The sequence below is a fragment of the Sorex araneus genome, chromosome 7 (genome assembly GCF_027595985.1).
Source record: "Sorex araneus isolate mSorAra2 chromosome 7, mSorAra2.pri, whole genome shotgun sequence".
NCBI lineage: Eukaryota > Metazoa > Chordata > Mammalia > Eulipotyphla > Soricidae > Sorex > Sorex araneus.
This window is the reverse complement of record NC_073308.1, coordinates 35,413,878-35,437,737: the sequence shown is the minus strand read 5'-3', so window position 1 is coordinate 35,437,737 and position 23,860 is coordinate 35,413,878. Positions and strand designations below refer to the sequence as shown.

Below are 23,860 nucleotides of genomic sequence, written 5' to 3'. Positions count from 1 at the left end.
TGCCAAACAATCCCGGGGCTCAGTGAACACAGCTCCGTGCTAATGTTATCTCCTCGAACTGAATCTGAGTGATTAGTAGATAATGACCCCCACACGACGGACATCTTCACAGACACAGAGCGGCGGAGCACCTGCCCGGACCCGGTTCCCGTGACCGGGCCTCCTGTGCTTCTGGCTGCGCTAAGGGCTCACTTCTGGCAAGATTGGTGCGGTTGCCAGGTGGTGCCAATCTAAGAGAGCTGCTTCCGGCCCTCCTCACTTGATATCCTTGAGGAAAAGTAAGACTGAGTCCTCTCTCTCCAAAATCCCTCCAGGCCCAGAGGAAGAGCCGGAATGGGGGGGGTGGGGGGGGTCGAAGGTGCATGCCTTGAAAACATATGGTCATGGGTTCAAATTCCCGGCACCCCATATATGGTGCCCAGGACGATCCTGCCAGCTCTGCCATCTGCCGTCTCGGGCTGCATCATTGACAGGTGGGTGCAAGCACCACAAGAAGAGGCAAGACGCCCCTCCACACCCCGTCCCTGGCAATGAAGCACAACGAGAAGAGCGTGCCAGTGCCTCAGCCAGGAAGTGTGGGCTGTGGCGAGCCCCGTGTGAGCCCCGGAGGAGCCCGAGCGAGGACCACAGCCCGCAGCGCCGTGACCACAACAGGGAAGGGGAGGCAGAGGGAATAAACACCCCCAACCGAAAACTCCCTGCGGCATCGACGGTGACAGGGCACCAAGGTGCCTCATCCGGGACTGCCTCTCTGGCCGGGGCCGGGCTGCCCTGTCCCCTGAGGGAACACAGACCTGCAAGGAGGGAGCCTGCAGGGGCTTCTCTGCTGCCCGGGGGCCTTCTGGGCACAGGAAATCTCACTGGAAAGGGATGGATGAGTGGAGAGAGAGGACAGAGAAGGTGGGCGCGTGAGGTCCGTGGCACAGTCCCTAGGAAGTTCTGGCCTCCTGGCCTGCTGTGGGGCTGGGCACTGGGGTGGGCACGGGTCGAATCCCAGGGCCTGTGCCCTGGGACAGTCAACAGTGCCGCCGGGGGAGGATCGTTTGCTCACGAAACAACAACCAAAAAAGCCACAGATGTCCTCTGCTCTGCAGTTGGCAAAATGGCCAGGCTGCCTTGGCCCCAAAGGCCTTGTCTGAACCGTTAGCAGAGGAGGGTGCTGGAGGCTGGAGCAGGGCGCGGGCACGGCGAGGTGGGCAGGGCACCCTGGGCAGCCAGGCGGGGGCCGGGCCGTGGGCAGTTCCGAGGGAGCACGGTCCCCATTAGAAGGCTGCTGGCCCCCATGCAGTGCAGAGGCCCCCATCCGAGCACTGCAGACAGAGAGTCCTGGGCGACGAGCAGGAGGGACCTGGCACCCTTGACCCTGCTCATCGGGTGTAGCCCAACCTCCCAGTAGACGCCCCCATGTGTCTCCAAGCACCCCTAAAGGGACGCACTTTCTTCTCCACCTGCCCTTAGGCCACCCAAAGGGACTCGGAACAGAGCAAGCACTGGAGTCCCACCTCCCAGGCCCAGGGGGTTACTCTGCCCACCTCCACTGCTCCTGGGTCCCCTTAGCCCCCTCCTCCAGCCCCCGATCCCCGGTAGCACCCCTTCACGGAGGTCTCAGATCCTTGCCATTGGCACGACTCTCCAAACAGGGCCAAGGATTTGCACAGGGCGCAGCGCCTGGCCTCAACACAGCACAGCACTCGGTCGGGTCCCCGGGGCTTTGCGTCCAGACACGGTTTTCTCAGCAAGGGGGGGCCGGCTTCACTCCCCTTTCTTTGTGTCCTCGTGGGTGACAAGAACGGTTCCCCGCTTGCCTGGAGTGTTGGGGGCCTGTGATGAATAAGGGGAGGTGGAGGAGGTAGATCTGCCACATTTGGGGATGAGGGGCTCTTTGTGAGACCAGAGGAAGCCCCCACTGAACACACACACACACACACGCACACACACACACACGCACACACACATGCACACATGCACACACACACACACGCACACACACACGCACACACACATGCACACACACACGCACACACACACGCACACACACATGCACACACACGTACACACACACACACACGCACACACACACACATGCACACACGCACACGCACACACACACACACATTTGCTAAGCAAGGGTAGGGCTAGTGTAGATGAGGCTGAACTGGGGTGAAGGCAGGCCAGAGGTGCCTCCCCCATTCGGGGGGACCAGTCCTCCAAACCAGGTGAGGGAAAGAAGGGGGTGGTGGTAAAGAAGTCCTCTGTCAACACCAGGGCTGAGCCCTGGCATCTCATAGGGCTCCCCTCTCACGGCCAGGAGTAACCACTGAGCACATCAGCGGTGCCCCCCGCCCCCCGAAAGAGAAGTCTTGCGTCAGCAGCCCCAGAGCCGGGACTGCCCCCGGGAGCAAGCAGGCATGTCCACGTGCTCAGTCTCTCCGGGAGAAAGTCGGCGGGGAGGTGGGAACAGCAGGATCCGACTTCCGGCAGCCCTCCTGCTCTCCCTGGGTGCCGAGAGGGGGGATGAGATGGCAGAGCACGCCAGCGACCCTGACCTCCGCCCTCCGGGCGCTGGGCCCAGCCAGGCAGAGAGAACATCTTTAGCTGTGCTGAGGGCAAGCTGGGGTGTGGCTGGGTCTATGGAAAGACCCCCCCCAAAAAAAATCCCAGCCAGGTGCGCCCCCGCAAGTCAGGTGTGAAGGACCAGCCCGCCTCCACGGCACGACCCCTGGCAGAGTGGGGGCCAGGCAGCCGGGAGCCGTGCGTGTGGGCACTCTGCCATGCCTGGGGCCAGGCGACTGCTCTCCGAGTGGAGCGTGGCGCGGGGTTGTGCAATGCGTGGGACTTCTCCCCCGGCTCTGTCCTCCTTGCCAAGTCATGCCACCCACAGGCACAGGCGTTAAAGGGGCCCAGTCAGCCAGCAGCGCGCGGGCAAAAAGAGGCCCGCAGTTCTCGGGCAAAGCCTCTGGGAGCCACGAGCCCCTTTCCCTCCCCCTGCTCAATCGGCGCAGCCCCTGCCCCACGGACCAGCCACGCACCCATGGGACTGCTCCAGCTCCTTCGAACGGAAACTGGGCAGGAGAGAGCTCAGAGGCCTGAGCCTGGCTCTGGCCCTGGAGTCTGATCCCCAGAGACACGCCGTCGCTGAGCTCGAGTGACCCCCCAAACACAGAAGCCAGAGTAACCCCCGAGCACCACTCGGTGTGGTCTCCCCAAAGAGCAAACCAAGATCAACCGGAAGTCAAAATTGGGGCCGGAGTGATAAGACAACAGTGATAAGGCAACCCTTGCACTCAGCTAACTGGGGTCAGTCCCTTGCTCCCGAGTACAGAGCCAGGAGTAAGCCCGGAGCACTGCCGGGTGTGGCCCCCGAACAAAAGCAAAATCAGAACAAAAATGAGACTGGATTTAAAATTCTGGGCCTCGGCACCCAGCTGCACCTCTAGGCTCGTTGGCCCGCGGGGCTGGTGACCCACACGCCCACCGTGTCCCCTGCTCTGTGCTGATGCCTCTGGACGGGGCAAGTCTCCTCCCTGTGCCCAGCCTCAGTTTCCTCACTGGTAAAGAAAGGGCAGAGCCAATGCCTGGCTCCTGTGAAGGCCCAGCCGCGCCCCAGCCTCCCCCTGGGAAATGCGCCCTCGTCACCGGGCCTGTCCCTAAGGCCACAGTCACTGGGCAGCCCCGACGCCCAGGCCTGGGCTCACTCCCGGGCTCCCCTAGGCGCCTCGTCAAGGGAGCAATGGCAGGAGTGTGGACAACGGGCGCTGTGTGCCTTGGTTCACGGACAAGTCCTTGAGGCCCCTCCACTCTGCTCCAGCCAGGCCATCCCGGTCACAAGCTGGTCATCACGTGGCTGGACAAGCCTGTGGGTGCTCCTCAGGGCCCCCCACGACCTGTCCTTGCCACAAACAGGCCACGGCTCCAGGTCCTTTTTCCACGGAGTAATGACAGGGGGGACACGTGACAGGGGGGACACGCCTCAGGTGGGCCCTGGTCAGAGGCACTGAGAGGGGGCGGGGGAGCCCGGAAGGAGCCCCGCAGCCGGCGGCACACCCCAAGTGGCAGCCGCAGCCCCGAAAGGACCCCCTCCGCCCGCCCTGCCTGGATCCTGGCACGCACCTCCTGCCCCTCCGGGCTGCGCATGCGTGGGCCCGCCTTGGGGAGGGTCTGCCCCGCCAGCCGGCAGCCCTTCCCGAGGGGGCGCCTCCCTTCCGAGCAGACCCTCCAGCCGGGAGAAATGAGCGTTTCTCCTGGGCCTGGGATGGGGGGAGCGGAGGGTCCCCCACAAGTGGAAGAGCCCAGGCTCGGAGCGGGAGGCGCCTGTTTGTATAGCTGACGGGCCTACCCGGCCTTTATTTCCTTTATTTCCCCGGATAAAGAGGCAGGTGTGCGCAGGGGAGGGAAGCAGAGGAAGGGCCCTCCATTCTGGGGCCCCCATCCACCCGGCCTCTCCTCTCAGCACCCCGCCCCGCCCCTGCAGCCAGGGCACCCCCGCACCCACGTGGAAACAGACCCTGTCTTGGCTTCTGTTCCCAGGGGGAGAGGTCAGGACCGCCCCTAAGAGCTCCCAGCAGGGAGGTAGACACCGGGCCCAGGATCAACCCACTTCACAGATGAGGAGCCACAAAAGGAGGCATCCTGCCGTCCCAGACAGCAGCCACGCCGCCGTCTCGGGTCCCCTTCCCCGCCCGCGTCTTTCTCCTGCCAGTGCAAGCTTCCAGCGGGCCAGGGAGAGAAGCAGGACTGGCTCCCACATGAAACGGAGAATCCAGACTCGGAAATATCAAATGACTTTGCAGCGGGTCACGCGGGTACGGGTGGCGGGGCCCAGCGCGTGCCTCGGCCCTGCAAGCCCCTGTGTGAGCAGAGGAAGGTGTGTGGGTGCTGGGGGATGGGTGGGCGCCCCCCACCCCCCCCCCGCGGGCGGGGTCTCCGTGGGGGGCCTGCGCCCTGGCTGACAGGGTCGGAAGTGGGGCAGCTGGGAACAATGGTGGGATTAGGAGCCGCCCCGCCAGCCCCGCCCTCTATTCTGCCCCGAGCCTGCCCTGCCTCAGAAGAGAGAAACATGCTGGGGCGCCACTCCCCTCCGCCAAGCCCACCTGGGCACCCCACTCACCCACCCACCCCCACCTGCCACACTAAATGCAGTCAGGCCCGGGTTGAGGCTGCCCCCTCAACCCCCACCCAACACACACACACACACACACACACACACACACACACACACATGCACACACACGCGCGCACGCGCACACACACACACATGCACACACGCACACACATGCACACACACGCGCGCACGCGCACACACACATGCACACACGCACACACATGCACACACATGCGCGCGCACGTGCACACATGCACACACACGCACGTGCACACACACATGCACACACATACATACGTGTGCACACATACGCACATACACATATACACACACATACACACACATACACACACACACACACACACACACACACACACACTGATTCCTCCCTCACTGGAGACCATCCAGTCTCTCAGCCACCCTCCCAAGAAGGTGTCACAACATTCTCCCCTACCCCTGGATTGGGGGCTGGGGGTTGCAGAAAGTCCCCGTGTGCCCAGCCTCTGGCCAGGTTACTGAGCCTGTGAGGTTCCCCCGTGTGACCCCTGTGGGTGCTGCAGTCCGGCTGCCCCAGTGCCCCGCAATGTCCCCCACGCCGGCCCCACCTGAGCAGGGCACTTCTCCGCTCTTGGCCTCCGTCTCTGCGTCTGTGAAACGTTACCCAGTACTTTTCCCTGTGGACGGGGCAGGAGAACCCCCTGGGAGAGCCCATGGGCTGGGCACCCGCCCTGCAGGGGCCGTGAGGTGAGGTGAGGAGCGAGCGGGGAGGGGAGGCGGGCCGGGAGGGCGTCCTGGGTCAGCTGTATCCTTGGGAGGCAGCAGCTGTGCTCCCTCGGGTGCCGGCAAGTGCCACCTGCCTCCCGCTCATCTGCTCAGCCTTTGATCTTCTGATCTCTGGCCAGGGTCCCCCAGCCAGAGGCATTCCTCGCCCTGGCCTTCTCCAAGGGAAGGCAAAGGGCTGGGCTCCTTCCCCTGCCCCCACGCTCCTCCCTGCCTCGGCTGGCGTGTGTAACCAGGACTGCCCCGCCCGGGACCAGGCACGAGCTGGGTTCCCTCGGGGCAGCAGGCGACTGGCCACTGGGCTACAGCGGGCCTGGTGCCCTGGGCTGGCCGCCGTGGGGAAGATGCCTTTGTCCTCGCCCCCGTGAGCGCAGGGCTCGGCTGAGCGGGGCAGGGGCTGTGTGCGCCCGCCCTGCGTGGGGGACAGTGGAGAGGAGACGGCCCTGCCCTGAGAGCCGCAGTGCGAGGAGGGACTCAGGCCCCTCACGCTGGACAGAGCCTCGCCCGTGTGGACGAGAGCGCGGCGGGCCCAGAGGCAGTCAGGGAAGAGCTCCAGGAAGAGTCGGCGGGCAGGCTCGGCCCTCTGAGGGGCTTGGGAGAGGGAAAGCAGGCCGGGGACGAGTCAGGGCGCGCGGGAAGGCTGTGCCACCGGCCTATCTGCCCGAGTCCCGCGGGGCTGTTCTGTGGCCGTCCTTTGGAGAAGGACCCTTCACAGATGTGGAGGGTCCGCAGGTGAGGACCTCACCCTGGGTCACCCAGGGGGGCTCTAAAGCCAATGACAAGAGCCGCCAGGAGGGGCAAACCGAGACACACCGAGCGGGCTGGGCCCGGGGTGGAGCCAGAGATCTGAGTGATGTGGCCACAAGCCAAGGACGCCAGCAGCCACCTCGAGGCACGCGGGGCTCTCCCAGACGATGGCGTCCTGGCGCCTGGCCCCCAGAGCTTGGGAGCACAAAGTCAGGGCCCCTGGCCCCCAGTGTGCTACGCTCCTCAGGGGACAGGAGGCGTGTGGTGAGCAGGGACAGTCAGAGGGTGTCCTATCCTGCTGTGGTCACCCTCTGTGGCTCCCCCACGACCCCCGACCCTGCTCTCCTGGGCCTCAGCTCCAGGGACGCCATCCGCACCCCGCCCAGGAAGCCCCTCCCCCCGCACCTCTCCCCAGAGCTGCAGGACCCAGCAGCCTCGTGGGACAGCAGCAGAGACTCACCCAAGGACAGGGCACACCTGCTCAGAGCAGTGCATCTGGGACACGCCAATGGGAGGGGCGTGGCCCCAGGACCAGAGGCTCCCCTCGGGGTGCTCCCCCAGAGTGGACACTACAACCCTCATGGGCAAGTGTCAGCCAACACTAACTACAGGGGGAGTCCTCGAGAGTCTTGAAGGACACACAATCCTCTTCCCTCAGCTCAAGTGCAGTATGCATGCAGAACACACACAGAACACACACAGAATACACAAAACATGCACAAAACACATGCAGAACACATCCAGAACATACACAGAACACATGCAGAACACACTCAGAACATACACAGAACACACTCAAGACATACACAGAACACGTGCAGAACATACACAGAATACATGCAGAACACACACAGGACACTGCAGAGCACACAGAGAATATTCAGAATACACAAAATGCTATAGAACACACATGGGACGCTTGGAGAACATGCACCAGACATGTGTAGAACACACCAGAACATGTGCAAAACACATGCCAAAAATATGCAGAACACATGGTGAATAGTACAGAAGAGTGAGAATCATGTACATGGTATGCACAGATTATAGCACATGAAAAACATGAAGAACACATGTGGCAGAATGTTACATACAGAATGTGCATAACACAGAGAATATATGCAAAATACATGTAAAACATGTATAGAACATTGAGGAACACATAACATGTGTGTAACACACACCAAACATTGCAGAACACAGAGACCATGCACGGGGCACATGAAGTACAGGTGGAGAACATAGAGATCATGTGCAGAACACATATAGAACACATTGTACACACAAAAACATGTGGAATACACAGAGAGCATGCACAGAATACACAGAACCTGTGCGGACACGTGCAGAACATGCAGGGCACACAGAGAACAGGTATAGTGCAGAACATGTATAGAACACGTGTACAATGCATGTGCAAAACTCATTGCACACCATGCCCAGGGAGGTGCAGAGTATGCAGCAAGCACCTGGGGAATAGACCTGCAGGTCACATGCTCTGTTGTTGAAAGTCACCTCTGAGGCTCAGGGGCTGGGGCACAGGGCGGCCTGGCCACGCTACAGGACTGTCCTCCCCCCGTCTGTTGGCTGACGGCACGGCACAAGCCAGGGTCAAGCCAGGCACAGCACAAACTCAGCTCAGGAAAGTTCTCAAGCTCTGGCTCAGGAGGGCTGCTCTGTTCTGTGACGCATATGACACTTCAAAGGCCTGCTCGAGGGGCTGCAGCCCTGGTGCAGCGGGGATGGGGGGCATTTGCCCTGAAGACAGCACCCCCTCTGTCTCCTGAGCCCACCAGGGTCCCTGAGCACAGAGCCCTGAGCACTGCTGGGGGTGGCACACACAAAAAGAACAAAGAAAGTCAGCTTTACAGCTCCAAGAAGGACAAAAGGCCGCGTGGAGATGATGAACAGGACCATCCAAAGTCCAGGCTCTTCCCTTCGGCCGCACCCTCGTGGAAAGCCCCAAGTGGGCAGTGGGGCAGTCTGGGGAGACTCACCCAGAAAACCACCATGGCAAAGTGGGGTGCACGCTGCTGCCCCGTTACACCCTGCTCCCTCCCGCACTCTCCCGCTCTCTCGCTCTCTCACTCTCTCTCTCTCCTGCTCTCCCGCTCTCTCACTCTTGCTCTCTCGCTCTGTCCCACTCACACTCACTCTCCCGCTCCCTCACTCTCTCACTCTCTTTCTTGCTCTCTCTTGCCCTTTCTCTCTCTCTCATTCTCTCTCTCTCTCCCACCTACCCCCAGCCTCCTTACATTTTTCCAAATAAAACTATTTTACATAAAATAAAAGCTGAAAAAATTCCAAGACTCGAGCTGGAGTGATAGTAGAGTGGGTACAGCACTCGCCTTACGGCTGACCCAGGTTCAACCCCAGCACATAGACTCCCAGCACTCCGGGCCTCTCCAGGAACGATCCCTGAGCACAGAGCTGGAAGTAAGCCCCGAGCAGTGCCAGGTGTGGCTCCATCCCTCCCATCCTGGGGGAAATATAGATTCACTGTGAAAGTCCGCTGTGAACCTCCGGCTCTCCTTCCCCTGCAGACTCGCAGCACCTGGCCTGTGTCCTTCCCTGAGGGACCAGAAACGGGGTTTCTATTTCTCAGTGGGACTTGTATCCCGCTCATCGTCTCCCTCCCCCAGGCCCTTGCACAGGCTCTGGCACACAGTAGGTCCTCAGGAGACACTTGCTGAGACTCACATGGCCAAGACCTTAGTGCCCCACATATCCCAGCTCCCTCCCCCCCAGGAATCCCCAGTGGGGTGCCTTCACTCCTTAGGGACCCCACCTGCCTTTGGCTCCCTCCTAAATCCAATGGCCCGCCCCCTTTCCACCCACCCACCTGCATTCTCTCTGCACCTCTGACACCAGAATTACCCTTGTTGGCCCTTCAGAGCTTGAGCCAGTGCCAGGCAGCCTGTGGAAGATTCCAGAAAACTATGTCCCATTACTGGTACCACGGGCAAGCCTGGGGCAGACACATTCCTTTGATCATCTTAGCTTGTTGGAAACTGGATGGAAATTTCAAAAGAAGGTTTCTTTTTCAAAAAAAAATGATAATAATAGAGGAGATGAATAGGAAAGACGAGTGCTTCTGAGTGGGTTTATAAAGCAGATATCTCATGCAAATGAAGCCGAGGCGGGCGGGCTGACCACAGGGTCCAGGCTCTCAGCATGGCTGGCTCCCAACTCACCCCTGCCCCGGGGCAGGGCTGCACCCCGGCAGCCCTGAGCCAGGTCAGTGCCTCCGCTGCAGTGGAGGGCAGCACCCCACCCCGTCTGCCTCCCTCTCGGGTCCACAGCCTCCAGCCCACACGTCCACGGGTGTCCCTGCCATGTGTTTATTCATCTGTCCACTCACTCTTCACACATCCACTTGTTAATTCATCCACTCACTCGTTCTTCACTCATCCACGTGTTTATTTATCCATTCACTCACTCTGCACTCACCCACTCGTTAATTCACCCACTCACTCATTCTTCACTCGCCCACTTGTTTATTCATTCACTCACTTATCCCTCCAGGCCTTTTAAACACCAATGGGCAAAGGGCTGATGCCAGCACTGAGGGTATGGGGGGGGGGGGCGGTGTTGGTGGCCAGGGTCCTGCGTTCCTGGGGGTGTCTCTGGTTTGGGGAACAGACAAGTCCCTGGGAGTGGGACCCAGTGGGGGTCAGTGCACACAGGAGCCCCACAGCAGCACTGAGGGGTCTGCCCTAATGCTCTCCTAAATCTGCAGCCTTTTCTGAACCACACCCTCACACCATATCGCAGTGGGGTCGTGGGCCCTGCTGCACCGGGGTCTAATCCGGGGTACGTCACCCACCTACAAACCACGTGCAGAGCAGTTCGGGGCGAGCTGGTGATGCCCAGCTGATGGCCTAAGGTCTTCGAGGAGGAGCTTTGGGGCAGGGTTTGGCACAGTGACGCCTGGCGCCTGCTCTGAGCACCCCCTTTTGCATGCCGGAGAGCCGGGGCAGTGGGTACAAGAAGCCTCCGTTAGGCAACCCAGCAGAAATGTTGGTTTTGCTCACGCACGGGTGAGGCGTCAACCAGATGCCACTAACCCCAATCAAATGTTGCGTGCTACTCTTGGTACGTCAATGGAGTAGAGTATGAGACGCCACATGGCTCCAAAGAAAACATCCTTTCCTCAGGCTGCACGTGGTCAATGGGGTGAGCAGGGGCAGCCCTGGAGATACAGGAGGACCCCGACTGCACCCCTCCCTGGGCCTCCCACACCCACTTTCTACATCGGCCTCCCCACTCCCAGGACAGACGCCCCGAGGGCTCAGAGGCTTGTCCAACGGTGCTCAATAGGGCCACGACAGTGACTGTGAGGGGGAGCCCGGCACCCCGTTTCCTTCCTTCAACAAAGAACCTCAAGCTACTGGGGTTCAGGGTGGAGGAAGGGCCCTGTGGGCCCCCACCCCTCCTCTGGACACGCAGCCCCTCTGTAACCGGGGCTCTCTCGCCCCGGGGCAACCAAAACCTGCGGTGGGAAGCAGGGTGGAAGCATCTCAGGAGGAGGAGATCACAGGGGGAAACTGAGGCATAGCCAAGGCAGCACCGGGAGGCAAACCCGGCTAGAGACTTCCAGAACTCACATACTTGATTACCAAGTGCCCCAGTAAGAGCCCAGGACACTGACAGGCCCCCTTGCCTGTCACGGAGGCCTGTGCAGAGGTACTGATACCCAGGAGGGGCTGCACCCAATGTCCTGGCCACAGAGTGTCCCCAGACGAGCAATGCCCAGCGCCCCTTGCGCCCAAGCCAGCTCGGGTGCATGGGGCAGGTGGCCTCTCCTGTCCAGGCACCCCCAGAAGAGACCCCTCCCATCATGGGCCTGGAACAGAGGAGAGCCGGGAACATTCGGGTGGTGGGGCGCGTGCTGCCATGTGAATCAATGACAAGGCCCGTCTGCTTCTCACGCAGGGGCCCAGGCGGAGCCCAGCACTCAGGGGCCGCGGGCATCACTGTGGGGCCCCCAGACGGCACCGCAGAATTTCAGAGCAGTTGCCCCAGCTAAGGGCCTGGGGCCGCTGAACAGACGTCGGGAGGACTGCCAGCCCAGCTCAGGCCCAGCCTGTAGGGGTCCCGGCTGGCCCAGGACGTCAGATGGCTCCCGGTGCTCCCGGGGGGGCCTCCAGGCCTGGGAGGGAAGCCCAGCCGGCCACTCCCGTTGCTCTCCCTTTTGTGCCAGACAATAGTCCCCTCCCTCCCTAGTCCCCCAGCCTGACCGGCTGCTGTGGGCACCGTGGGCCACAAAGGCAGGGATTAGCTTACGGCCCTCCCTGCCCGACTCACACGGTCCCCAGACACTCGATCCACCTCCCAGCCGCAGACACCCCAGTCCTGGTGCCCCAGATCCAGAGCTGGGGGACCGCCCCCTCGGGCCCTTCCAGAGGGACCCCTATGGGTACAAACCGGGAGAGGGGACTCTTACGGGTGAGGGGGAGAGAATGTGCATGTGTATGAGAGTGTGTGTGTGTGTGTGAGAGAGCATGTGTGTGTGAACAAGTGTGAGTGTGTGAGAGTATGTGTATGAGCATATGTGTGTGAGTGTAAAATGTATGAGAGTGTGAGTGTGTATGTTAGTGTGTGAGAGTGTGAGTGTGGGTGTGTGAGTGTATGAGTGTGCACATGTGAGTATATGAGAGTGTATGAATGTGTGAGCATGAGTGTGTGAGTGCATGAGTGTGTTTGTTGTTTATGAGTGTGTATGTAAGAGTGTGTGAGTGTAAGAGCACGTGTTTGTATGAGTGTATGAGTGTGTGAGTGTGTTTATAAGAGTGCATGTGTGAGTGTGGAGTGTGTGTTGAGCCGTGAGTGTGTAAGTGTGTGAAAGTGTGTGAGCGTATGAATATGTGTATGAGAGTGTGTGTTGTATGACTATATGAGAGTGTGTGTGAGTGTGTGAGTGTATGAGCCAGTGTGTATGAGAGTGTCTGAGTGATTGTGTGTATAAAAGATTGTGTGAGTGCAGAGAGTATGTGAGTGTTGAGTTGTGAGAGTGTGTACATAAGAGAGTGTTGTGAGTGTGTGAGCATGTGCGTGTGTGAGTGGGGTGGGGTTATGAGTGTGTGTGAGCCTGTGTGCCAGGGTGTATCTGAGTGTGTGCGAACATGGAGTCCTGGGTCTGATCCTGTGTGTATGCATGTGTGTGCGTGCATGTGTGTGTGTGTGTGTGTGTGAAGAGAAGCCATGATATAGTCTGAAGGGGGAGGCACAGTCCCTGCCCTGCCCCGGTCACTCTGCAGAGTCGCTGCTCTTGCACCCTTGGAGCACTGGGCGGGGGCAGCCGGCCTGCCCGGACACAGCCACGAGCAACCTGCCTAATGTTGGCCCAGCAGAGCTGTGAGCGGACAGGCCTGCACGGGGGCGACCGGGGCCCCCTGCGACCCGTCAGCCTCGGGCTGCAGACAGCTGGCCCCGGCGGGGGGAGGCACCGGTCAGGCCCGCTGAGCCCCACGGTGCCCGGTGCTCCTCCCCGGCCTCTCGCCCAGGAGCCACAGTCATTGCAGACCCGCTGGATGGCCCCTCTGGGCCCCCGGGGCACAGGAAAGAGTCTCCCCCGACTCGGTGCTCCCCGTCCCCGGGAAGAGGGGGTGACAAGGGGGTTTCTGCCTCACCAGGTAGAGGCACTGGAGCCTTCGGCACAGGGACCCCCAGACAGCATGCGGGGCGCACGCCTGCCAGATGAGTGGATGCGTGGCTGAGGGGGGCTGAGGGGACGGCCGTGCGCACTCGGCAGCTGGCGTCTGCCTCCGAGTGGGGGCACTGGAGCATGCGGGCGCTGGAGAAGGGGGCTGGGCAGCGCTGCCAAGCAGGGGGCCGCTGACCTTGCAGAGTCCCCACGGAGCACAGAAGGCAGCTAGGGCTTGGACACACTCTCCCCCCCACCCCTCAGCCCCGGGAGAGGCCAGAGACCCCAGAGACCCCGAGGGGACCGGGTCTGCCTGGGGCACGTCCTTCCTGCGGGAGCGGCCCAGCACCTGCCCACTGTGTGGCTGCGTCTGGCTTGTTTCCCAGGAGCCAAGGTCTGGGGACAGGTAAGCTGACAACCCACCCAGGGGCGCACCCCACGCTGGGAGTGACAGGTAAGGATGCCAGCGTCATCTCCCGTCCGCCCTCCGATGCCTTGGCTCTGAGCCCGGGGCTCACCTCCACATCCTGACCCTGGTGCAGTTGGGTCTGGGGGCTCAGCTTCCCGCCTCCATGGCCCCCACCGGGGGCGCCCCCAAGGACAAAGGGACAGTGGCAAGGAGAGAGAGGGGCTGGTGAAGGGTGTCGGGGGCACTCTCTGGTCTCCCTCCCCACAGCCCCGGCTGGCAGGGCTTTCGGCCACACGCAGCACCTCTCTGCCTGCCTTAGTTTCCCTTCTGAGCACCGTGCCCAAGGGAGCACTGGCATGGGGAGGGGGGCGATGGCCCACGTGCCCAGCACTTGCTCCCTGCCAAGCCTGGTACCCAATCACAAAGGTCTTTCGACACTCCTGGCGTGGGGCTGCGGGTGCCCTGGACGTGAAGGCAGAGGGCTACACCCCCCACCGACCCCCAGCTAGCAGGTGCTGGCATTGACTTGAACCCCCACCCCGCTCCGGCCAAGGGGGGGTCTCCTCAGCGCCCTGCACGGGGCTGACTTTCCCCAGCTGCCGCTCTGAGTGCTGAGGTGGAAGCACAGGCCCCGCTCTGGGCACCCGTGGGACCCCCGGAACCCCCTTCCCTTAGCCAGTCTGCCCTTGCCTCCCTGCTGGCGTGCCTGCGTGTGGCAGCTCCTGGGACCACTGTCCTGACCCACACTCAGGGCATCACAGGGCCCCAGCGCCCCCAACTGGGGGTCCCCCACAAGGACAGTGGGGACACCTGGTAGGGCTGGGGGGGCGGGGGGACGCTAGTTTCCCTGCAGACACACAGCAAACCGGAGAGCGCTGCTTTTGGGCAGGCCTTGCCCTGGCCCCAGCCCAGGCTGGCAGAGCTCGGGACCCCCGGCGCCCCCAGGCAGCGGGTGTGCGGGTGGCAGGGTGCACTGGGGAGACCGTCCCTGCAGGCCTCAGTTTCCCTACAGTATTGAGGGGACAGCGCAAAGGGGACCCTCTAGAGGCTGCAGAGACAGGGACCCCGGAGCTGCCCGTGTGCAGAGCGATGCCCGCGGCCGGGGCGGCATTCCCGGGTCTCCCCCCCACCTCAGAAAGGGGAGCCCCCAGGGCCCGGGGGCGGGGGAGCGTGCAGCCCCCTCAGGCACTGCGGAGTGGAGTGGAGTGGGGGCTGCTGGGGGGACACCGGGAGAGGCCAGGCTGCAGAGCAGCGCCCCAGCCCCCACCTGCCCGCTGCCAACCCTGAGGCCTGCCCTGGCACGGCTCCGGGGGGCGCTGTGCCAACCCTGAGTTCTCCCCCCGCCCCATGTCCTTTAGCTGTTTCCAAAATAACTCTGCTCGCCGCCCAAGTTTGGCCTCTCTGGTATTTTCCTCTTCCTGAGACCTGTCTGCCCACGTATGAAGGGCAGGAGGGGGCCCGAGTTGGCACGAGGGCCTGGGGTCCACCCCTCAGGAGCGCCAACGCAAAGGGACCCCCGCAGCGCTTGCGCCTGAGTCAGTGAGTTCACGAGTGGGGCTCAGGGAAGCTGCTGAGTCCCATGGAGACGGAGGCTGGGACCCTCACACCTCTCGGACCTTGCCCAGGGGTCCAGGCCCCGCCAGGCCCACCTTGCCCGAGGCCCTCTCCCAGAGGCTTGAGTGGACATCCTGAGGCCTGCCCTGGGCCAGGGTGCACTCCGGGGGGTCCTCCTCAGCCCACCAGCACAAGCAGGGCACACCTGCACCCTGCCTGCTCGGCCTGGCTACTCCGGCTCAGACTCCGTCCAGCAGAGAAAGGGGCTCAGACAGCCCTGCCCGAGCCCACAGGTTCACTCACGCAGTCTCGGGTTAGGGGAGCAGCCAGCTCCCGAGGCCCCAGCTACTTCCTGGCACCCTCCAGGGTCCAGGGGCAGACCCTGAAAGGTCCATTTCTCGGAAGGAAGGAAGGAAGGAAGGAAGGAAGGAAGGAAGGAAGGAAGGAAGGAAGGAAGGAAGGAAGGAAGGAAGGAAGGAGGGAGGGAGGGAGGGAGGGAGGGAGGGAGGGAGGGAGGGAGGGGGGGAGGGAGGGAGGGAGGGAGGGAGGAAGGAAGGAAGGAAGGAAGGAAGGAAGGAAGGAAGGAAGGAAGGAAGGAAGGAAGGAAGGAAGGAAGGAAGGAGGATGGAAGGGAGGGAGAGTGGGAAGAAAGGAGGGAGGGAGGAAAAAGGGAGGGAGGAAGAGGAAAGAGGGAGGGAGGGAGGGGAAAGAGGGAGGGAGGGAGAGGAAGGAGAAGGGAGGGAGGGTAGGGGAAGGAAGGAGGGAGGGAGGAAGGGAGAGAGGGAGAGGAAGGAGAGAGGGTAGGGGAAGGAAGGAGGGAGGGAGGGAGGGAGAAGAAGGAAGAAGGGAGGGAGGGAGGGAGGGAGGGAGAAGAAGGAAGAAGGGAGGGAGGGAGGGAGGAAGGGAGGGAGGGAGAAGAAGGAAGAAGGGAGGGAGGGAGAGTGGGAGGGAGGAGGGAGGGAGAAGAAGGAAGAAGGGAGGGAGGGAGGGAGGGAGAAGAAGGAAGAAGGGAGGGAGGGAGGGAGAAGAAGGAAGAAGGGAGGGAGGGAGAAGAAGGAAGAAGGGAGGGAGGGAGAGTGGGAGGGAGGGAGGGAGGGAGGGAGGGAGGGAGGGAGGGAGGAAGGGAGGGAGAGGAAGGAAGAAGGGAGGGAGGGAGGGGTGTGTCCAGCAGGGCCCGGCAGCCCACCCTGTCACCAGCAGCCCTTCCCTCCTGGCCGGGCCCAGGGACAGCGCCGGTGCTGTTGAGTGCAGGTGCACAGGGCAGACTCCAGCTTGGTCCCTTTGTCCCGGGGCTCCCCCCAGCATCCTGGGTGGACCCTGCTCATGCCGCGTGGACCCTGCAGAGCCCGCGTGTCCGGAGGAGGAGCCTGGGCAGGGAAGCAGCTGCAGAGGCCTGGCGGGAGGAGGAGAGACCTGGGGGTCTCAGGGCCCTGCGCCCTCCGCGGTGGGCCCGCCTCCAGCACGGGAAGGGAAGGGGCTGTGGCGGCACCGTGGGGCCATCAAGGTTGCGAGCCGTGGAATGGGGAGGCGGGCGGGGGGGTGTGGAGCGGAGCGGGCGGGGGGCCAACTGTGCCCCGAGCCAGCCTTTCTTCTCCCCCGCCAGCCGCCCCGCCCTGCCGCGCCCCTGCCCGCTGCTGTCAGAACCAGAGTTCCCTTTTTCTCTTGCCCGCGGCTGTTTCCTGCCTTCCCTTTGAACTGGGGTGTTGGCTCCCCACACGCTCAGCCTCGCGGGCGACCCCCCTGCTCTGCCCTCTGATGGGCCCGCGCCCCCGGGCGGCCCTGGGGAGGAAGGCTGGCACCGAGCAGAGCGGGCCGTTTCCTAGAATCACCCCCTCCGCCCTTGGCCCAGCTGCCGAGGTCCCACCCTGGTCACAGCCAAGTGGCCCCTGGGGCTCCCCCGGCCCTGCCCCAGCCTCCCCTACTCCTGCGGCTCACACTCACGTGTGCAGGTGGAGGGTCAGCAAGCCCAGCAGCCGAGCACGGGCGGCGGGGTCACCCACGCGTGCAGTAGGCTGGGGCCGTGCTAGGGCCTCCCGGAAAGGGGGTTCCTGGGAGCAACGAGAAGCAGCACAGGGGCCTGTCGCACCCTCCCCAGGGCCCGGCCAGACAGGCTGGGGGGCAGCCCGCAGGAGCCGCCCCACTGCCCGCACCTCTCCCCCTCACGTGGAGCACTGCCCGGAGAGCACCAAAGGGACTGGGTCTGCGGTTCCCTACCTGCCTCCACCCCCATCAGGCCTCAGTGCTGCTCCCAAGCACTGTGCATCACACATGCACCCAAACACACACACACATACATGCACATACCCTCCCACACACATACATGCATGCATGCACACAAATGAGCCCGTACATGCACACACCCACATATGCTTGCACATGCATGCACACTTGCACATGCATGCACACACACAGATAGGTACCCATGCACAAACACAAGTACACATGCATGCTCTCACTTGTACCCTTTTCAGAGAATAGTGCTCTGCCTCTCTTCCCTCTGCTACCTCCGGGACTTCCTCCTCCAGGAAGACTTCCCTGACTAATATTCCTTGGCATTGGTCACCCAACTCACAGCACTGGCTTACAAGACTGGGTGCTGCCCATGGGTCAGACACTGCCCCAAGCCCTTCACAAACGTGGCCTCAGTCAGTGCGCTCAGCTGCCCTCAAGTCCAGGAGGGGAAATGAAAACACACAGAGCTGACCCACACCGTTGATCGATCACTGTGAATCCTGCCCTTGTGGCCAATGGTCGGCCTCGTCAGCCTTCTGTGGCCCGCCTCTACAGCACTACCACCTCCCACACAAACAAACACACTCACACACTCACACTCATAAACACACTTATATACACACTCACACACTCATACAAACTCACATACATACTCACACTCACAAACACGCTTATATACATACTCACAAACTCACACAAACTCACACATTCACACAAACACACACTCACATAACACACACACACAAACACACACACTCACACACAAACACACTCACACATTCATACACTCACACAAACCCATACACTCATGCATACACTCACACACTCATACACTTACTCACACATTCACACAAACACTCACCTCATGCACACCACACTCACATAGCCAAACACACACACAAACTCACATTCACCCAAGCACTCACATACAGACACACACAGCTACACACACATACTCATATACATACACACATTCCCAAACCTACACATAGTCACACACACAAACACAGACTCACTCAGACATTCATACATACATCCATATACTTATGTACACATTTGCACACACTCATACATGTGCCACATGTTTACACACATTCGCATAACACTACACACCCATATACACATACACATCCACATGCTCACACACACATTCACTCACACATTCGCGCACACTCTCACACACGCAGTGGTCCTCCTGCTTTACATCGGGGTGTGTGGCCTGACTGGGCACAGACCAGGAGGGTGGCCGGCCCTCAGCCCAGGTGGCAGAGACGGGGCCAGAGCGCAGCACCCACCTGAGAGCCCGTGAGACAGCCTGCAGCCCTGTCTGCGCCCGACCACTCCGCGGGCCTTGGAGGCACTCCCGGGTCTCCTGCTCAGAGAGCATCTGGGTGTTCTCTGCACTGCCCTATGTGGGCCTGGGATGGGCTAGAGAGGGGCCTCCCCTCTGGCCAGCCCACCCCGACCCAGCCCAGGACCAGCGGCTCATCTCCCAGACAGGCCCCAGAACAGGTGTCGCTGGAGGGAGCATCCCGATCACAGTGCGGTTCCACGGGCCCGCAGGACAGAGACCAGGGGGAGGAGGCGTCTGTCCAGGCTGGAGACACCAGTGAGCTGTGCAGCTGAGGGGTGCCACTCTTTGGAAGGGAGAGGGGGTCACGGGCAGCTCTAAGTCTCTGCACCCCTGTGCTTCCTGAGCCTCCCCGCCCAGAGGCGCTCTCTGCTGCCTGCGGCGCCCACAGACGGCTCCGTCTTTCCCTTCGCCTCTGACTGGAGTCCACCGCTCCCTCACACAGCCCCCAGGGTTCCTGGTGCAGGCCCCAGGGCCCACCGGCCATCGATCCACCTGCTCCGGGCTCCTCTCCCAGAGGCCCCCACCCCAGGAGGCACAGTCCCCGTCAGCCTCCATGAGGTGCCTCCCTCTTCTCCCAGCCACCAGGGCAGGAGGCCTCGAGGGGTTCAGAGCGAGGAAGGAGCGATGGCTGGGGATGCCCCCCAGAGGCGAGCTGGTTCTGCCATCGCTGCAGCCCTGCTACATGGGTGCTGGGGTGTGCAGGGGGCCAAGCCGGGCACTTCCTGCACCTGCCCACAAAGGGGGGGGGTCCTCCCTGCTGAGTGGGCAGTGTAAAGGCCCCTTTCCAAACTACTGCCCTCCAATCATCTCCTACACACCCGGGGGACACCGTGCCAGGGTCCACTCTGGGATACCACTCTCCCCGCTCCCGCTGGATGACCATCTGGACCAGATCCACCCCCCCCCACTCTCACAGGTGCAGACAATCCGGGCTTCCCCATTACCCCCAGGGGTGCAAGACCGGCTCAGAAAATGCCACCCCCTCAAGCCAAAGGCAGTGTCCCAGCTGCAGGTGAGGTGGCAGGCAGTGGGCACCCCAGCTGAGATGGTGGGGGTCCTGGGCTATAGACAAGCATGGTTCTCCTCCTCCACCACGTCCTTCCAGAAGCTTCCTCTAGGAAGAGACATGCTGGCAGACAAGTTTGGCCCTATAGGAGCCTCCGGAAGACCCCATCTTCTCTTGCCCCTCAAACCAGGAGAAACCCCATCTCCTGCTCCCCCAGAGCAAAGCGCCACAGACACCACTTCCAAGTGTCTCAGCAAAGTGACCCCACCACACCCGAAACAGCGTCCTGATCCCTTTATAGGAAATAGCTACAAATAAGCTGCCCTGGGTGCAGCTGAGGTAGCGGCCGGGTGATGGGGTTCCCGGAGCCCAAGGGACCCCTACAGCCTCCCACAGCTCAGTTCATAGTGCTCAGCCCAACCCCCAGGTTTGCCCACTGGTCCTCCTGGAATACGGGGGGGGGGCCCTGTGCCCCAGCCAGTGCCTCAAGTCAGGGGGCGCCCCCTTTGGGAAGGGCTGAGTTCACCCCACTTCCACCTCGGTGCCTGGACTCTCCCAGACAAACCAGTGGGCTCCCTCTCTGAGGACGGTGCTGAGCTGGACAGCTTAGAGCATGTCAAAAGTTTCTGGGGGACACCCTGTGGGCAGATGACCTCAGCCCCCACCAACTTCCTTGCACGCAACTGGGAGTCAGGGGTTCTGCAGGATAGGAGTTCTTGAGGGTCTAAGATCCTCAGCCCCACAGTTCAGAGAGGATGTGGGGAGGTCACAGGGTCCCCTTTCTCTCACCCCAACTCAGACTGAAAAACGCGGCATGGTTTGCAGCCGCGCACCTGCCCACAAATGAGTGTAGCCCATGAGGCTGCTGGGGACCCGACTTCAGGGAGGTTCAGGGCGCGCAGGGGAACCTCGGTGAGGTGCTGGCAGGCTCCGTGTCCGGGAGGAAAGAATGGGAAAGGCGCGTCTCCCCGTCCGTCCGCGCGACACACGCACCAAAGACACCCCGCCCGGCGCCGCAGCTCGGCTGCCGGTCTTGCGTCCCGCGCTTCCCGCTGCTCCTCTAACCCGGTCGCTTGGCCTCGGCCCAGTCCTGGGCTGGCTTCACCAGGCTCCGCGGCAGGAGGCGGGCAGGAGCGGGGCGCGGAGACCCCGCCTGTGCTCCCCGTGCTGCCCACAAGCCCCCCGGACTCAAACGGGGATAGCTGTTACTCATCTGGTCTTCGCTTCGCAGACCCTCTGGTCCCCCCAGCCCCCGTGGGCCCCCGGGAAAGGGACCGAGCCCTCCCCGACGACGCGGCAGCCGGGGCGCGCGGGGGGCAGGTGGCGAGCGGCTGGCGCGGCGCGTACTCACAGGTAAGCCGTCAGGGGGTGCAGGTCGCTGGGCACGGCGGTCAGCCCTAGCTCGGAGCAGTCGGCCGCCAGCAGGAGACCGTCCCGCTGGCAGTGGCAGGGGCCGGGGCAGGCGGCGGGCGGCGGCGCGCCGGGTTGGGGGGCGCCGGCGGCGGCGGCGCAGAGCGCGGCGCACAGCCAGAGCGCGCAGAGCCGGGGCGCGCGGGGCATCGCGGCGGGCGCGGCGGGGGCACCTGCGGCGGGGCGGGGGCGCCGTCCGAGGACACCGGCCCCGGGGCTGTGCGGGGCGGCGGCGGCGGGAGCGGCCGCGCGTCAGCGAGGGCCAGGCATTGTGGAGCGATCTCCGCGATTCGGTTTCACGGGCTGGGCTTGGCAAGGGAGGGAGACACCGCGGAGGAGGAGTCAAGGAAACTTTCTATGCGGCTCCGGCTTCCCTCCTGCCTCCCGAGCTGGCAGGAACTTCATCCAGGGAAGGAAAAAAAAAAAAAAGAGAAAGCCAAGGAACCCCAAGGGCACCTAGAACCTGTACTTGCTTGCAGCCGACGCTCAGCGCCCGGGCTGGGGGGCTCACGGCCCTTAACCCTGGGGACGGTCCCGGGTCGGGCGGAGACCCTCTGTGCACCCTGTCCTCCGGGGACCCCACCCCATCCATTTCCCACGTTTTCCACGGGAAGACGGGATGGGCTTGATCAAGGTCACACCACGGATGGCGGGAGCCCAGGGCTGGAGCTCCGGGCGGGGGGCTCCTCACTCCCATTGGGGGTGGGGGGTGAGGGACGGGAGTGAGGGGCTGTCCCGGGAGTTCTGTTGCAGAGTGCACGGGGACACTGGGTGGGTGGGCAATGCAGTGCCTTCGCAGTGGCGAGCGTGCGTGGCCACCAAGTAGCAGGGTGCCACCCCCCGAGAGAACGTCGCTGCAGCCTCATTCAATCCTAAGCAGGGGATATTGGGGGGCACTGGGGGGATCACCTTGATCCTGACCCGGGCCTGTCGCGCCTGCTGCGTGCGTCCGGGACTGCGCCGCTGGCCCCGCGGCCTGAAAGCCAGCCGACGAGCGCCACCTGCAGGTCAGTGCTGGTCTCGGTCCCGCGGTCCCTCCCGGCGCGGGCGGCAGGTGGCTCGGGCTGGTGTCCAGCCCCGGCTCCCTCACACCAGGCCCTGCTGGCCCCTCGGCTGGCCTGCTCGCAGCTCTGCGTTCTCTAGCCTCTCCCGGCCCAGCCGCACCCCAGGGCAGAGCCAGCAGTCTGTGTCTCCTTCCGTCCTCTCCCAGGGCCGGCCGAGAGGAACCACGGAGTCAGAAGACCCCGCAGGCAGCCTGGCTGCTTCCCGCCCACCTCCCTTCTGGTCCGCCGCTTCTGATGCTAACTGTCCTGGACCCCCAGGGATGGAGGAGCACCTCGCTGGCTCCGAAAACCCCCTGATCTGCAGCAGGGGCCACAGCCCTCAATGTCCCGACCGTGGCCAGAGGTCAACCTGGCTACCATTTCTAGAAAGATCCACAAATGAGAGCCCATGTGGTCTTGGGGGCCTGCGCTTCCCGCCTCACTCACACACACACACACACACACACACACACACACACAACTTTGATTCCAGCCCTGTCCACTTCCCAGAGTTCCTACGTGAGGGACCTTGGGGGAGCCGTGGCTGAACCCAGGGTGACTGCTGCAGCAGCCCCCCGTGGTGGCCTTGGGACGCTAAGCTGAGTCCCTGACTTGGGGGGTCATTATTGGGTTCAAGCTTTGGGAAAGTTTTGGGGTCTGCTTTCTAAGGTTGTTGGGTATTTCCCTGGGACGGGGGGTTATAGTTTAGGTGACACTGACAGTTTGGATTACAAAGTTGCTACTTTTCATCACCATCAAAGTGCCCATGGAACTGTCCACCTCTGTCTCTGACCCCTCTAGTCCACCTCATCCTTCTCTGCCCACCCCCCCCAGCACCGCTTGGTAATGTCAGGTTTGCCAACCAGCACCAAGGGGTTGGCACTGTCGATACGGGCTGCTCCCTTGCATGTCTGTGTGCCACAGGTGAGTGGGGCCATGCCGCACCCGTCCTCCTTCCTCTGACGCATTTCCCTGAACAAGATGCATTCCCTGCCACACGGCCGCAAGCTGCAGGGTTTCATCTTTTCTTACAGCTGAGTAGTATTCTACTCCGTACCTATACCATCCTTTTCTTTTTTCTTTTTGGGTCACACCCAGCGATGCACAGGGGTCACACCCAGCGATGCACAGGGGTCACTCCTGGCTCTGCACTCAGGAATTACCGCTGGCGGTGCTAGGGGACCATATGGGATGCTGGGAATTGAACCTGGGTCGGCTGTGTGCAAGGCAAACGCTCTACCCGCTGTGCTATCGCTCCAGCCCTGCCATCACTTCTTGATCGTCCATCTGCCGTTGGACATTTGGGCGGCAATGAACAGAGGGGTGCATATATCCTCCTTAAAGCAACGTCTGTGTGCTGGGAGACACAGCCAATGGGCCACAGGGAAACTCTATTCTCATCTTTGTAGAAATCTTCGTTTGGAGGTGAACACACTTGGCTGTGCTCAGGGTGTACTCCTGGCTCTGTGTTCAGGGGTCACTCCTGCTGGGGCTTGGGAGACCCCATCCAGGACTGGGGATCAACCCTCGGCCGGCTGCATGTGAGACAAATGCCTTAACCCCTGTCCTGTATCTGGG

At 62.2% G+C, this 23,860-nt stretch overlaps 2 protein-coding genes across 3 annotated transcripts in view; one reads left to right on the top strand and one right to left on the bottom strand.

Moving 5' to 3' along the window:
• The window catches only part of LGR6 (leucine rich repeat containing G protein-coupled receptor 6), a 122,077-nt gene extending 100,688 nt beyond the window's left edge, over positions 1 to 21,389 (bottom strand). For both annotated transcript variants that reach the window (XM_055144615.1, XM_055144616.1), the window contains exon 1: positions 21,181 to 21,389. In XM_055144615.1, the coding sequence (XP_055000590.1) occupies positions 21,181 to 21,389 (209 nt within the window). The remainder of the gene's footprint in view (positions 1 to 21,180) is intronic.
• The window catches only part of PTPN7 (protein tyrosine phosphatase non-receptor type 7), a 39,031-nt gene continuing 36,273 nt past the window's right edge, over positions 21,103 to 23,860 (top strand). Inside the window, exon 1 of the mRNA XM_055144619.1 lies at positions 21,103 to 21,182. The gene's annotated coding sequence lies outside the window, so the exon portion shown is untranslated. The remainder of the gene's footprint in view (positions 21,183 to 23,860) is intronic.